The sequence below is a fragment of the Geotrypetes seraphini genome, chromosome 4 (genome assembly GCF_902459505.1).
Source record: "Geotrypetes seraphini chromosome 4, aGeoSer1.1, whole genome shotgun sequence".
Lineage (NCBI taxonomy): Eukaryota > Metazoa > Chordata > Amphibia > Gymnophiona > Dermophiidae > Geotrypetes > Geotrypetes seraphini.
Genome location: NC_047087.1, coordinates 276,404,700 through 276,419,783, shown reverse-complemented (window position 1 = coordinate 276,419,783; position 15,084 = coordinate 276,404,700). Strand labels below are relative to the sequence as shown.

The 15,084-nt window shown below is 41.3% G+C and overlaps 1 protein-coding gene across 2 annotated transcripts in view; it reads left to right on the top strand.

Moving 5' to 3' along the window:
- DOCK1 (dedicator of cytokinesis 1) overlaps positions 1-15,084 on the top strand; it is a 926,077-nt gene that overhangs the window by 156,024 nt on the left and 754,969 nt on the right. For both annotated transcript variants that reach the window (XM_033940914.1, XM_033940915.1), the window contains exons 11-13: positions 738-810; positions 5,896-5,975; positions 13,609-13,734. In XM_033940914.1, the coding sequence (XP_033796805.1) occupies positions 738-810; positions 5,896-5,975; positions 13,609-13,734 (279 nt within the window). The remainder of the gene's footprint in view (positions 1-737; positions 811-5,895; positions 5,976-13,608; positions 13,735-15,084) is intronic.

Sequence of the window (15,084 nt, the reverse complement as noted above, 5' to 3'; positions counted from 1 at the left end):
ATTCTGTACAGCTGTGTATGCCAGTTAATATTATTTGTTTAATGTAGCACAATTGATTGCAACCAGCATTGTGCAGTGATAAAACTGGATTAAAATAATTCTCCATTCCACTGTAGTTTGATTTCATTATTTTTTCATGAACAGCAATAAAAAAAAAAAAAAAAAAAATTCAATATGAAAATAGTGGTTTGCTATAATTTGTGTTAAAACTTCATCAGGTTCCAGTCCTGTATATGAACCCTGCATTTCAATTTGGAAACTAAGCTAATCGTAGATCAAGTACAGGAGTTTCGGTAATGTGATTTATTTTGGTTTGTGAACAGAGGGTAATCTTAATAATAGTAATAAAATTATAGAGGCAACCTTTAATAAGAAGGATAATATGGACAGCTTAATTGAGCAGGATGCTATTACCACCCTAATTGTGTAGGTTGTAAGTATGGTAGTTTGTAATTGCTTTCAGAAACAAATTAGCTTGCTTTTAATAGAAATGCACAGAGAACAAAGGCATTTTGTTGTGAAACTAGCTATGTTTTTTTTGGGAAAAAAAAAATCCTGTTTTGAAATGGTTTTTGCTTTCTCTTTCTCACCAACCTGTAAATAATTTGCTTGCACCTATGCATGAGGCGCACATCCTGCTGTGCGATCGTGATCTCTAGCCAATTATGAACAACCTTAATGAACTCTTCATTTTCGGTTGATGCTTAGTTCAATAAACTGACCTTTCCTGATTTCAGTAATGGATGTAACTGACATTATTAATGGGAAAGTAGACGACGAGGACAAACAACACTTTATTCCGTTTCAGCCGTAAGTATATATTCTGTATTTACACATTTTCAGTGGTGACGGCAGGACAAAGTGTTAATTGAGATGTCATGTTAATTTTATAGGAGAATTGTGCTGTTATTATAGAGGTCTTCTGGAGGCCATCCATGCTTGTGAACTGAATACTATGCAGTCTTCCATTGGTTTTTAAGCTTTTGACAGGATGGAATGACTGGGACAGTAGCATAATGGTTAGTGCAGTGGTCTGAGAATCGGGGGTTCAAGTCCCGCTGCAAAAGAACATAAGAATGGCCCTACTGGGTCAGACCAATGGTCCATCAAGCCCAGTAGCTCGTCCCCATTGAGGCCAATACAGATCACCAGTACCTGGCAAAAACCCAAGGAGTAGCAACATTCCATACTACCGATCCAAGGCAAGCTGTGGCTTCCCCCATGTCTTTCTCAATAACAGACAATGGACTTTTCCTCCAGGTAATTGTCCAAACCTTTCTTAAAACCAGCTATGCTATCTGCTTTTGCCACAACCTCTGACAATGCAGTTCCTTATGACTCTAGACAAGTCACTTAACCTCTGTTGCCCGAAATGCAAAATAAGTACCACAGAAAAGATAGTACAGTGGAACCTTGGTTTATGAGCATAATTCATTCCAGAAGCATGCTCGTAAACCAAATTACTCGTATATCAAAGCGAGTTTCCCCATAGGAAGTAAGGGAAGCTCGCTTGATTGGTTCCACCTACCTCCCCCCCTCCACAGCCACTGATGCTGCTCCCCCTACCCCCACCACATCCCCAAAAGACCCCCCCACCTCCAAGACCAATGGTGCGCTTCCACATCTCCCCCGCAAACCGGCATCGCCACACCCCTCTCGCAAACGCCCCGCCCCCTGCGAACTGACATCACCCCACCTCGTGAATGCCTGCCCGCCCAAACTGAAGCCTTATCCCCATCTGGCACCGGCATGCAGCACCAACCCACAGGAGGTGCCGGTGCCCAAAGATCGTGCTGCTTGCCTGACTGGGCCTTGAGCATCTGCGCATGCTCAAGGCCTTCTGGCTCTCGCCTCTCTCTGAGATTCTCGGAGAGAACGGGAGCCAGAAGGCCTTGAGCATGTGCAGATGCTCAAGGCCCAATCAGGCAAGCAGCACGATCTTTGGGCACCGGCACCTCCTGTGGGTTGGTGCTGCATGCCGGTGCCAGATGGGGATAAGGCTTCAGTTTGGGTGGGCATTCACGAGGGGGGGGGACGATGCCGGTTAGTGGTGGGGGGCAGCGTTCATGGGAGGGGGCGATGCCGGTTCTAAGGCAGGGGGACTCGCAAACTGAGTCAACGCTCGGTTTGTGAGTCACGATTTGCGAAAATGTTTTGCTTGTCTTGCAAAACACTCACAAACCACGATACTCGCAAACCGAGGTTTGACTGTATTTCATATTCCGTTCCTTTTCCCTTAATAACCTGTCACAGGTAGAAGGGACGAGATGAATTGTGGGATGCATGACTTTATGATCGCTCCCAGACACTCAGAATATGGGTTGCTTTTATGCAAAAGCTTCTATTAATGTTTTGTATAAGTTCCTTGAGTTTCTGAGATGCACTAAAAGCAGAATGCAGTGCAAAATGTCTATCTTCCCTGTCTATAGGTTATCTTCCTCCAAATGTTCTACTGTGGAAATCATGTTAAATTCATTCTTGAAAATTACCAGTACCTAAATGTAGATTCACGTACATATATAACACATGTTAAAATTTTGAAAGGAACATAAGTTGCATACATATTGTAATTATAGCATGTTCTTAATTTACTCTAGATATATTCTCTATCTTGCCTTTTATTATATTATCTCTGTATTCCAAGGTGAGGGGTACTGTAAAATACATATCTTCTCCAGAATTCCATTAACTCAAAGACATGCTGACCGTATCTTACCAAGGTTAAACACTTCATTTTATTCCATTAAATAATTTATTGAATTTTTTTAAAATTATCAAATCAAATGAAAAATACAAAAAATACAAACCAAAAAAGCATAAAACAGAAAAAAAATCATAGGGTGTCATAACACAACATGAATCCAAATTAAGCATAATACTGTACATTAATCATTAAAACAATGCATACCATCGGTGAAGCATAATATTAAAGAGAAATAACACAAACAATGTAAAGCATATTAAAAAAAATAAAATATCTCTGTCCTCCTACCCCCACCCCTGTCATTATAATAAGCCTTCTAAGTTCCCAGCAATCAGTTTGCCTTATTAAGCTTGGACTAAGAGCCATGTGTTTAATGTATACCATGAGGAAACAAAATCATTCTCGTCCCTTAACTGTTTTGGCAGCGAGCTCCAGCCACTGAGTGCTGATGCAGAAAAGGCTCGGTAACATGTTTTAGTAAGTTAGGCCTGAGAGAATAAAGAAATAATTAGCAAACCTTCATGTGGGGTTTGCAGTACGGTGTTATTTCAGTTTACCATATTTAGCCCATCTAACTAGCAATGCTTCTCTTGTCTGGTACGCATCATCATTAATTGTCTTTGTTTTTATTTCTCACCGCTCTCGAACTATGATAAAGGCTTATTTGCTCTTTGATCACTATTGGGTCCTTTTACTAAGCTGTGATGGCCCTAATGCGTGCCTAATGCAACTTAAAAGGACTTACTATGGGGTGGGTTTAGGCGTCCTGCTGTAAATCTATCTTTAGAGCAGGTTGTGAACCACTGAGTTAGACTTTTAAAAAATTTTTTCTATGTTGGGGGCAGAGAGTGGAGGTTTCTACGTTAATCAGTTACTGCATTGACATTACGGCACACTGACTGGTGTAGGATTAGTGTGTGAGCCTTTACCGTCTACAAAATGGGTGGCGTCGAGTGGTCACATCTTAGTTTTTGATAACGGTCACATGCTAATGACAATATTAGCGTGTGGATGCAACAAAACAATACAAACTTCAAATGGTATTATATTCACAAAATATGAAACTATTGAAAACCATTTGCACAGTATCAAAAATGGACACTACTTGTACATTCCAACTTTTTAATTAGATTCAATTAAATAATTAGATTTCGTGGTAATCAGTGAAATATGTAAGATACATGAATTGATGAAAATAATGGGGTGAAATTGTAATTAACAACAAGAGGAAATGAATTGCAATGAAATTGAATAAGAATTTTAGATGAATTTGATTAGGTGAATATATATGGTCTGATATGAGTTGGTCCTGACTTTCAGAAATGGTATGCTGATCTATTTCAAGTAATATATATCCCATACCAAAATAGTTTTTGTAATTTAAATTTAATAAGCTTTTAAGGATTCAAATTAATAGGAGGCATAGTGTTTAGAATTATTTATTTATAAAAATTAATGTAATGTATTTTTTTTTAAAAAATAGAGAATTAAACATTTGATTTATCTATATTGGTAGGGAGGTGGGGTAATAGCCGGTGATATAATAAGAAGATAAGAGAGCAATGTTTCTCTCTTTAAGTAATCCCATTTTGGGAAACATGTTCTCCTAAGTCTGAGGCTTGTCCCCATTAGAAGTTAATTAATGTAATGTGATTAAAAGTCAACAGTTATACTATTATATCCAATTATTTAAGTAGTGAATCTAATTAAAAAGTTGGAATGTAGAAGTAGTGTCCATTTTTGATATTGTGCAAATGGTTTTCAATAGTTTCATATTTTGTGAATATTAGCGTGTGGCCATTCATTGAGAAAATTGCAAACCAGCTTTTTTCTGGTTGATGCAAAAATGGATTAATGCACAGGAAAAACCTGCTTCAGGGCATGCTAATGCCAATTTTTCTTTCCGCTTGATAAGAGAGACCTCTCTGTGTTTTTCAGGTGTTAACGGCTTAAATTACATTGGATAACTAGTATTAATAGGCTTCCTGTTTTAAAATTTTTATACCTCTTTGAATATTTCTTATTATGCTGGTGAAAGTAATTCACAGATTTCATTGCTACTGACTTGCCACTAATTTGACAGAATGGTGGCATCTCTTGAAAGGCACACACATTTTTCTGTAATTTTTTTTTTTTTTTTGCAAGTGTGCCCCTTTGCAAAATAGGCTGTAATGTGGTCTTTAATGAAAATAACTGCAGGAATGCTGTTTGCCGTTTTTTTGAAGTTCAGTAGTGGCTGATAAGGGAGTGTCATAATGAGATGATTCTGTGAAAGTTACCGTATTCTATCTAATTACCCACCTTCAGTAATCACCCACCCCCTGCTTCAGGACCCCCAAAACACTATAAAATTTGGTTTTAAACCAAATCAAAATTCCCTCAATAATTGTGCCCCCCCAACCGCCATTGCTGTCCTCTACCCTCCATCTTCCCCCCTAGACGACCAGATCTCTCTCCTTACCTGATCTCGAGGTTATGTGCTGAGCTAGTGCAGGGCCTTGAGGATTTGTGCATGCTGAAGGCTTTGAGCATGCGCCGATACTTGAAGCCCCGCATCAGCCTAAACACAATAACATCAAGATGAAGTAAGAAGAGAGATCCTGTAGTCAGGGTGGGGGGAGGAGAGGAAGGCCAGTTACTGCAGGAGGTAAGATGGAGGACAGTAATGGTGGTCATAGCAGTGGACAGGGTGAAGGAGAAAAATGGTCATCATAGGGACGAAGGATGGAGAACAGAAATGGTCATCACAGGAAGAAGAGCCAGAGGAGAGAAATTATACCTCCATTAATCGCACACCCTAGACTTCAGAAACCTGGTGTTTTCTAATAATTGCCTGGGCGGTTTTTACAGAGAATAGAGTACAGTAAAACCTTGGTTTGCGAGCATAATTCATTCCGGAAGCATGCTCGTAATCCAAAGCACTATCAAAGTGAATTTCCCCTTTGGAAACTCAGACGATTCATTCTACAACCCAAGAATTTGAATACAAAATACAGTACTGTACATACTTGTATTGCACTATGATCCTGATTTGTCTGTATCTCGTTTAATTATTATGTATGTTACTTTGAAACCCATTCTGAACTCTCTGGGGAGGACAGGCTGTACAACGAATTAAATAAATGAATGTATGCACTGAGTGACATGATTGGGCATAAGCAGCTGAACATATCATCCCATTTTCCATCCAGGGTGGCAGGGGAGAATGATTTCCTTCAGACTGTAATAAACAAAGTGATTGCTGCTAAAGAAGTCAACCACAAAGGCCAAGGTAGGTGGATAGAACATGATCCGTTTATAGACATACCTGATAGGCTAAATGAGAACGTCCTGCTGAGATGAAATATTGACAGAGGAGAATTGCACAGTTGGGGCCAGTAATTGTGTATGACAGTGGACCTGTGTCCAGTGGCGTAGCCGAGGGTGAGCGGCGCCCTGAATGGTGGTGCCCCCCGCCTCCCCCCCACTGCTGCGTGTCCCTTCCCCATACCTTTTTAACTTTTGGCGCGAACAGCCACCAACTTACTGCCTGCGTCAGCTTCGGTGCTCTCTCCGACGCCACTTGGGTCCCGGAAGTGACGTCGGCGAGGGCGCCGAAGTCGATGCAGGCTGCAAGTCAGTGGCTGCTCACGCCGAAGTTAAAAAGGTATGATGGAAGGGGAGGGGGCGCATGCAGAAGGGGGTGGAGAGGAGGAGGAAGATGGCATCCAGAGCGGAACACCCCCTCACCCCTCCCTTACTCTGCCCCCCTTTACTCTGCCTGTGACTTCTAACTCTTTCAGTAGTGGGTCTCCATTCATTCATTCATTGCATTTTTCAGTCAAGGATTTACTGTAATTTTATGCATATAAAGCACATATGATGTGCTTTTGCAAACCGGGAGATTCTCAAACTAGCACTGATATCGGCGGCTGCCGATTGCGTGTCAGTCGTGCACTAGTTTCAGAATTGTGTCAACGTGAAAGATAGGAGCTGGAAATGTAGGCCAGAGTTTTCTGGTCCTACATTTCTGGCATCTATCTACATGTGAATTGCGCCTACATGGGCGCTTAAGGCTGCCTAATGCACTTCCGGCGTTGGCCACGCCTACTTAAGTGTTTGGCGGCCTAAAGCACCTATGTAGGCTCAATTCTGGCACTGATTTTCTAGGCGCCAGTATGTGCCTCAAATTTCGGTTAAAAATACCATTTGGATGGCGTTTTTAACGGAGGTACCTGGACCATGATTGTGCTATTCTAATTTTGTTAATTTGTTGTATATGACCAGCTGAATCCTGCATTGTTCCCTTTCTCTTCATAACTGATGGTTAAAAGCTCCAACTGCTGCCAACATGACGGACAACATGGCCTCATTCCTTGCTCAGCATCTTCTCCCACTTACCAGCAACCACCTCTTCCCCTCTGGTAGACGCAGAGCTGAATTTACTCTCTGCAGTGGTAGGCTGCCACTGTTGCTGCTCATGCTTCTTTGTTGTGGTACTGCATTCTGGTTTCCCTTCAAAGGTAGTAGTTTCAGGCTGGCAGTAGCTCACTGTGTCCCAGGCGTGGATGCTAACTTAAGCCAGCAGTGGGGCTGTTGCCTTTAGACTCCCCGCTGTCCTCTCTTTTCTCTTCCCCCCCCCCTCCCCACAATCCTTACTTCATTTCTGAATCCAGTCCAGTTGCATTTCAGACAGGCAGCCTTTAGAATCACTGGGAGCTTCTTCTCTGATGCAACTTTCTATGTCCGCACCAGAGGAAAGGACCCCACTGGGGTTACATTTATTAATCTGGTGTGTTGTTTGGTTACATAACATAACATAACATAACTTTATTCTTCTATACCGCCATAATCAGACGACTTCTAGGTGGTTCACACCGAAGAGAGCTGGACAATCAGCGAATTACAATTTGCAAATTATAAAATTATAAAAGTACAACCTATTACTCAAGAATAGACATATAAAAATTGTTAAATTTAGTGTAACTTCTGTTTAGGTATTTAAATTTAGTATTGTTTCCCTTACTTCATCCTCCTTTCGAATCTCTGGATTCCATAACCTTAAGAGATATCATTCTTAAGATTGTTTTTCTTATAGCTATTTGTTAGGCTAGGCAAATTTCAGAATTATAAACCTTGTCCTTGGCCTTTAGCAAGAAACGTGCTTAGACCAGTTCTATCCTTCTTTCCCACAGTGCTGTCTTCTTTATATCTGGATCAGACTATAAGAGCCAAACTCATTCGGATCTATCTGCACCAGAATGCTGATTTTAAATGCAATACTTTTGAGAAATTGTCAACCAATGAAACTGCATATCCACTGATGAGATGTGACTGTCACTAGAATATTGGCTTAAGTAATCTGTAACTAGAGGGTTCTCTGGCAGAGGATGACTCGCAAAGGCTTAAAGATATAGACTGGGCAGTATATTTTATACTTTGAGACAACATTTCTCTTTTGGGAACAGTCCTTTTGAGGTTCCCACAGAGGCAGTAGAGGGGTTTCCTGTTATCTACAGCATGGAATTCCAAAGGTACACAATGAAGGTTTGCAGGTCTGCTCTCCAGTTACCTTGAGGGAAGAAGACTGGCGTCATTCTATCAGAGGTGGACTCAAATAACCTCAGATCCCTGGGTACAGGAGGGCATTTGCAATGGATGTGCATTTTAAGTGCTTGCTATACCACCCATGAATAGAATTTCCTGAGTGGTTTGTGGAATCCCTGTGTCTCTCTCTTCTAAAGAAAGTGGCAGTTGAGCAGACCTTAAAACTTAGTTATTTACAAGCAATGGTTCTGGTTCTACCTTGGGAAGAAAGGCCGGGACGCTATTCAATTTAGTTTGTAGTTCCAAAGAAAGAAGGAACTTTTCAGCCTATTCCGGATTTCAATACAATCCACAGTACTGAGTTTGTGACTGGATATTTGAAGTTGGTGATTGCAGCAGTTCAAAAAGGGAAGTTTCTTAGGTCCTTAGATTTGACAGAAGTATAACTTCACATACCAATTAGGGTGTCTCATCAGAGCTATCCCAGATTTGCAATAGTAGATCAATACAGTAGTTCCAATTTTGAGCTCTTCTGTTTATACTTGACACAGTTTCCCCTTGGAGGGAGGATCTTCGTTCATCCTTATTTGAAAGATTGGTTAATCCATGCACAGTCCCGAGAAGAAAGTGAAACAGTAACTGCTTGAGTAATTCAATTTCTGCAGGATGTAGCTAGGAATTGAATTTTTCCAAGAGCAGCATTGTTTCTTCCCAGTCTCTGGAATATTTGGGGGCTAGATTTGATACTGTCTTGGGCAAAGTGTTTTTCCCTTTTGAAAGCATGAGAATGTTATAGTCGGAGATCAGAAAACAAACTTAAGTCTACAAACTGACTGTGTGGTATATCAAATTGAAATAAACTTGAAACTATAAATGTAGGGATCGATTGTAGCAACCATGGATTTAGTGTCATGGGCTAGGATGCATATAAGCCTCTTGCAATGATCTCTTCTATCTTTGGTCTCCTCAGTCTCAGAATTATGACCGGGTGCTACCACTGACTCGGGAAACCTAGAAGAATCGCAATTTGCTGGTTGAAGAGTAGTTTCCTCATACAAAAGTCTGATGATTCCTGACTGAATTCCAGTAATAACAGATGCAAGCCTTACTGGTTGGGGGGTGCATTTTGATGACAGATGGATTGAAGGTTTATGGTCGCAGCAGGAAACCCAGTGGTTGATCAGTCATCTAGACTCTAGTTCCACTATTAAGGGGAAGATTCCCAAATGTTTATGTTAAAATCCGACAGGCCTCTATTGCGGTCACTACTGTAACAATTTAAAAAAGGCGAGTCAGTCTTTAAAAAATGTGCCTGCAAATGAGGTTTGTGGAGAGTCGTGGAGGGTTGCTAAATTTGCATGTTCCATTCGCTGGTGATAACGATCAGCACATGCACAGAATAAACGCATTAAAAAAAAGACCCTGAATTGAAGATCAATAGGAGGGATGTCCACTCCCTCCATGCCACCGACATTAAGCAACTCCCTCCCTGGCAGCAGGAGGGATACCCACTCCTTCCTGCTGCTGCCGTTAGGCAAACCTCCCAACACCCCCCCCCCCCCGGCAGCAGGAGAGATGCCCACTCCAGCCATCAAGCAACCCCTCTCAACATCCCCTAGCAGCAGGAGAGATGCTCACTCCCTCTGGCCATCAAGCAACCCCCCTGACACCCACCCAGCATTGGGAGAGATGCCCACTCCCGCCACCAAGCAACCCCCCGACAGCGGGAGATGCATCCACTCCTGCCGCCTAGCAACTCCCCAACACCCCCCTCCTGGCAGCAGGAGAGATGCCCACTCCCTTCTGCCACTAAGCAACCCCTCCAGCCGCAGGTGAGATGTGCACTCCCGATGACCCTCTGTACCTAAGACACCCCTACCTCCCTTTCCTTGTTTACGAAGGCCAGCCAGAGGGTTGTCTCCTACCTCTGGCCAGCAGGTCTGCCTCTTCAAATTGACAGACTTTCCCCTCCCTGGTTCATCCTGGGATTCGCTAGGGAGGGGCCTAAGGCTCTGCTTCCGGGATGGGGGGGGGGGTTTGCTTGATCGCGGAAAAGTTTCTGGCAGGTCTGAGCTGTCAAGCCTTACTTTCTTGGCACCGGAAAATTTTGCTCGCATATATAGGGCTGCGAGGTTAGGGAATCACCCGGCGATAATAGAGAATCGCCCAAAGTGCTTGTTTAAATATTAATAGCCTCGTTGTAATACATTTGCATAGCAGAGTCAGAGACTGCTAGGAAGCTTGGAAAAGACCACGGTAAGCTGTTTTGATAATCTTCCGCTAAAACATATGAACACTAAACCTGCTGGAACCGGTTTAGTGCCCATATTAACATTTTGCAGAGTAGGCAGAATTCTGTTGGGCAATGTTCATGTCAAACTATCCATTGTAACTTCCCTAACCTCATGTAATCTGACCTTGAACTGAATAGGTAAAGGCGGAACAGAAAACCTGATTAACATTACAGTGTGATAGCAGTGTTACATGTAAGCAAGCAGGGAGGAAAAAAAGTCATTAATTCACAGTAGAGGTAAAACTATTGATGGAATGTGCAGAAAAGAATCTCCAAGGCGTTTCAGCAGCTGATGTAGCAGGAATCCAAATTGTTCAAGAAATGCAATGGATCTATGAAAATGGGAGTGTCGCAGAGGAGGTCTTCCCCAAGTGGTGCTTTGTTGAGGCCTGCCTGTTCTAGATCTGATGGTAACATCACAGACTACCAAAAATACCAGTCGTCTTCAGTTGCAGAAAAAAATCCAAAGTCTGCAGAGCAATAAAGAGAGCATCTAATTCTTTTATGCATGTTTTATGGAGATAGTAGAGTTTTTGGACCACAGTATTGGCTTATTTGGGGGCTATTTCATGGGGATACCAGGAAGTACTTCTTCACAGAAAGAGTGGTAGACCATTGGAACAAACTCCCAGAGCAAGTGATCGTGGCTAGCAGCATACAAGATTTTAAGAAAAAATGGGATGCCCACGTCGGATCTTTACAAGGGCAGTGTAGAGGTGATGCCACCTGTGAGCGACCCTTTAGGGGGTAGTTTGGGGAGGGTTAATGGAGTGGGCAGACTTGATGGGCTATGGCCCTTTTCTGCCGTCATTTTTCTATGTTTCTACGTAGATTCTTTGATTTCATCCTTTCGTTATGTCTTCCCCCATGGCCCTTGATAGGCAAGGTTAAACAGTGGATCCAGGTGCATACAGGATTGGTAATTGTCATAGTTCTGAACTGCCCCAGGAGGCTATGGTATAGAGATCTGATGAGGATGAAGGTAGAGGAGTTTTTGGGATTCTCCAGCAAGGATGTCATGAAATTTCAGTTCTGTGGCAACAAAAGATTGTTGCAAGGATTGAAGCAAAATCTTAGTATCTGTTTTATTAATGTTTTGATAATGGCACACTGTAGGTGGTCATGCTTGATATGCAGAGAAGTTCTTAATGCTTATTTATTTATTTATTTTAAAAATTTCTATACCGTTTATAACTAAACGGTTAACAGAATATACATACATAATGGGTGTTGAGTTTAGGGCTCCTTTTACTAAGCTGCGATAGTGGTTTTAGCGCGCGCTGAATTGCCATGCGCGCTAGACCTTAGCGCCAGCATTGAGCTGGCGTTAGTTCTAGCTGCATAGCGCGGGTTTAGCGTGCGCTAAAATCCTGCGTGCGCTAAAAACGCTATCGCAGCTTATTAAACGGAATCCCTTAGTGTGTGCATTCTGTATGTTTAAAGGGGAAATTTTTGCTTAGCGTTTCTAGTTGCAATGTACATGGATGCTTTGAGTGCATATTTAGAAAAGCAAAAGTTCACTACTACTACTACTTATCACTTATATAGCGCTGAAAGGCGTATGCAGTGCTGTATATTTTAACATTTATAAACGGTCCCTGCTTAGAAGAGCTTACAATCTACTTGGGACAGGCAAGACATGACATAGAGGGTAGGGGATGCAGAACCCAAGGTGAGAGGAGTTAGGAGTCAAAAGCACTCTCAAAGAGGTGGGCTTTTAAACGGACCTTGAACACTGCCAGAGATGGAGCCCACCGTAGGGATTTGGGCAGCTTGTTCCAAGCATATGGTGCAGCAAGGCAGAAGGGACGGAGACTGGAGTTGGCAGTTGAAGAAAAGGGCACAGATACAAGGGACTTACCAGCTGAGCGGAGCTCAAGGGAGGAGGGGGGATCAAAGGGGAGAAAAGTGAAGAGAGATAGTGAGGGTCAGCCGAGTTCACGTTGAAAAGCAGCTTAATGTATATGTTCTAAAAAGCACCCAAATACTTTTTGCATGTCCTTTTGGTAGGCTGATTGCCAAGAAGAGTAAAATAAGTTCTGTATTTTTAAAAATGTGACATGCACGCATGGTTTCATTTCTCCAGCCTGAATAGGCCAAGGGAATGTTGCTTATCCCTTTTGGCTAAATGTATAAATGGTGTTGAAACAAGCATCAGAACCAAGAAAAAGAGAAGTCCAACCTTGTCTGCAGTGAAAAAACCAGCCAGGAACAAACAAACCAAAACTGCAGATGTGTTCAACGATGTAGGCAAATTTTATTGTGACAACCAAACTATATATTAAAACCTTTTTACCAAACAGGGGACCCAACACGGTCCGTGTTTCGGACAACCTTCATCAGGGGTCCATGGTAGAAAAGGGAAAAAAACATATGTCACAAAAAATGTTGAAAAATATAATACAATCGAACAGATGCTGTGTCACGCCGAGAGTCACTGCATATAATCAAAATTGCTAGGGTGATTTTGATTATATGCAGTGACTCTCGGCGTGACACAGCATCTGTTCGATTGTATTATATTTTTCAACATTTTTTGTGACATATGTTTTTTTCCCTTTTCTACCATGGACCCCTGATGAAGGTTGTCCGAAACACGGACCGTGTTGGGTCCCCTGTTTGATAAAAAGATTTTAATATATAGTTTGGTTGTCACGTTGAAACAAGCATGCATTACAGAGGTGGGCAGTTTTCAGACCTTCGAAATCAAGGTGCGGGAATCCATTTCAACTTAGTAGTTTGTTTTGAAAATTATTTTCCCATTCTTTTGTAAATGTTTTAATTTTTATTTTAAGGCTAATTGATTTGTTTATGCTCTGTTACATTACATCAAAGCAAAATGAGAAGAGTATGTTTAAATTTTGCGCCCAGCCTAGAACTGAAAGATAGCGTGGGCAATAAGTATTTTAAATAAATAAACACATTGACGTTTAATTCTAGGTTTTGCCTTGAAACATTGAATCAGAAGACACGAGCTCCTGTTGGGGTCCTGAAAAACCTATTACCTTTCAAATGACTGAGTATCTTATTTTGGAACTATAAACTTGAAAATGAGATAGTTGCATGATGTTTGTTTCCTCCTCAGGTTTATGGGTGACGATGAAGCTTCTTCCAGGTGATATTCACCAGATTCGAAAGGAGTTTCCCCATTTAGTTGATCGGTCCACAGCAGTGGCTCGGAAAATGGGATTTCCTGAAATCATTATGCCTGGTAAATGTTTTAATGGAATGATGTAGTTAGGAATGGTTTATGATGATGATCTGTGATAAGTTGGCATTGCGTAAAAATGAAGTAACTAACTTGTACAAAAATAAGGTCTATTAAAACGATATAAAGCCATGCATTTTGGAATCCTAGAAGAAAAGGGAAATTTAAATGATTGCTGTTTTAGTTATCTATAATGTAATGGCTGCAAAAAGCCAAGGGACCTATTCAAAAAAATGTGCTAATTGTTTATAATGTACAGTATCAGCAAAAAAATTAATGGCAGAAGGCAGAAGAACAAAAGTTTTAGTCATAGTCGTAGAACAGGTTTCCTCGTGCACACATCTGGTTAGCACAGGGTATTTCAGCCCCTGACACCTTTCTCTGAACAAGTTAAGGCCTGCACATGTGTATGGAGAGGAAAACGGTGATGGAATTTTTAAAAAGCGTGGGATTAAAAATAGAGGATGTTAGGATTTCTTTTCACTATGGTCTTATATAACAAGGGGATGGAACTCCTCTCGTATGAGGAATGAGTAAAAAGGATAGGGCTCCTCAGCTTGGAAAAGAGGCGGCTGAGGGGAGATAATGATTGAAGTCTACAAAATCCTGAATGGAGTAGAACGGGTATAAGTGGATCGATTTTTCACTCTGTCAAAAATTACAAGGACTAGGGGGACACTCAATATGCTAAATCAGTTAGCGCCTTAATAAAAGGACCCAATAGTAGCTTGCCTATTGGCATAACCAAAGTAAAATTGTATATTTGATTTAGAGGAGGGATATTGAAATGATGCAAAACTGGAACCTGTATTTTGTGGTGACTGTACATATTTTGTTACATAATACTTAAAAACATAATACATAAATATTGTACATATTTTTTAAGTTCAAATATTTTTTATTGATTTTATAACAAAGTATACAAATATTAAATAAAACATAAAACAATCTGATTATATATATATATATATATATATATATATGTATATACACACATTATATTAAATTATGAATAAGACAAGTGTACATGGCAATACCAGCACACACATTATCGGCCAATGGCATACTTGCAATCATCCACATGTATAAGAGCTTCCAACGAGCATCACATATTAAAATTAAGTTAAGGAGAGGTGATTGATATAATCTTTTAACAAATTATTCTGAGAAACTAATTGTCAATGGTCTAAAGCAGTGTTCTTCAACCGCTGGTCTGCGGACCGGTGCTGGTCCGCAGAAAATTCCTGCCGGTCCACGCAGGGCTAAATTCCTGCCGGTCCACGCAGGGCTGGCGAGATCGACGCGGCCGGGTGTATAGCAGCAGTGGTGTTGGCAGAGCCGGATTAAAGGGCA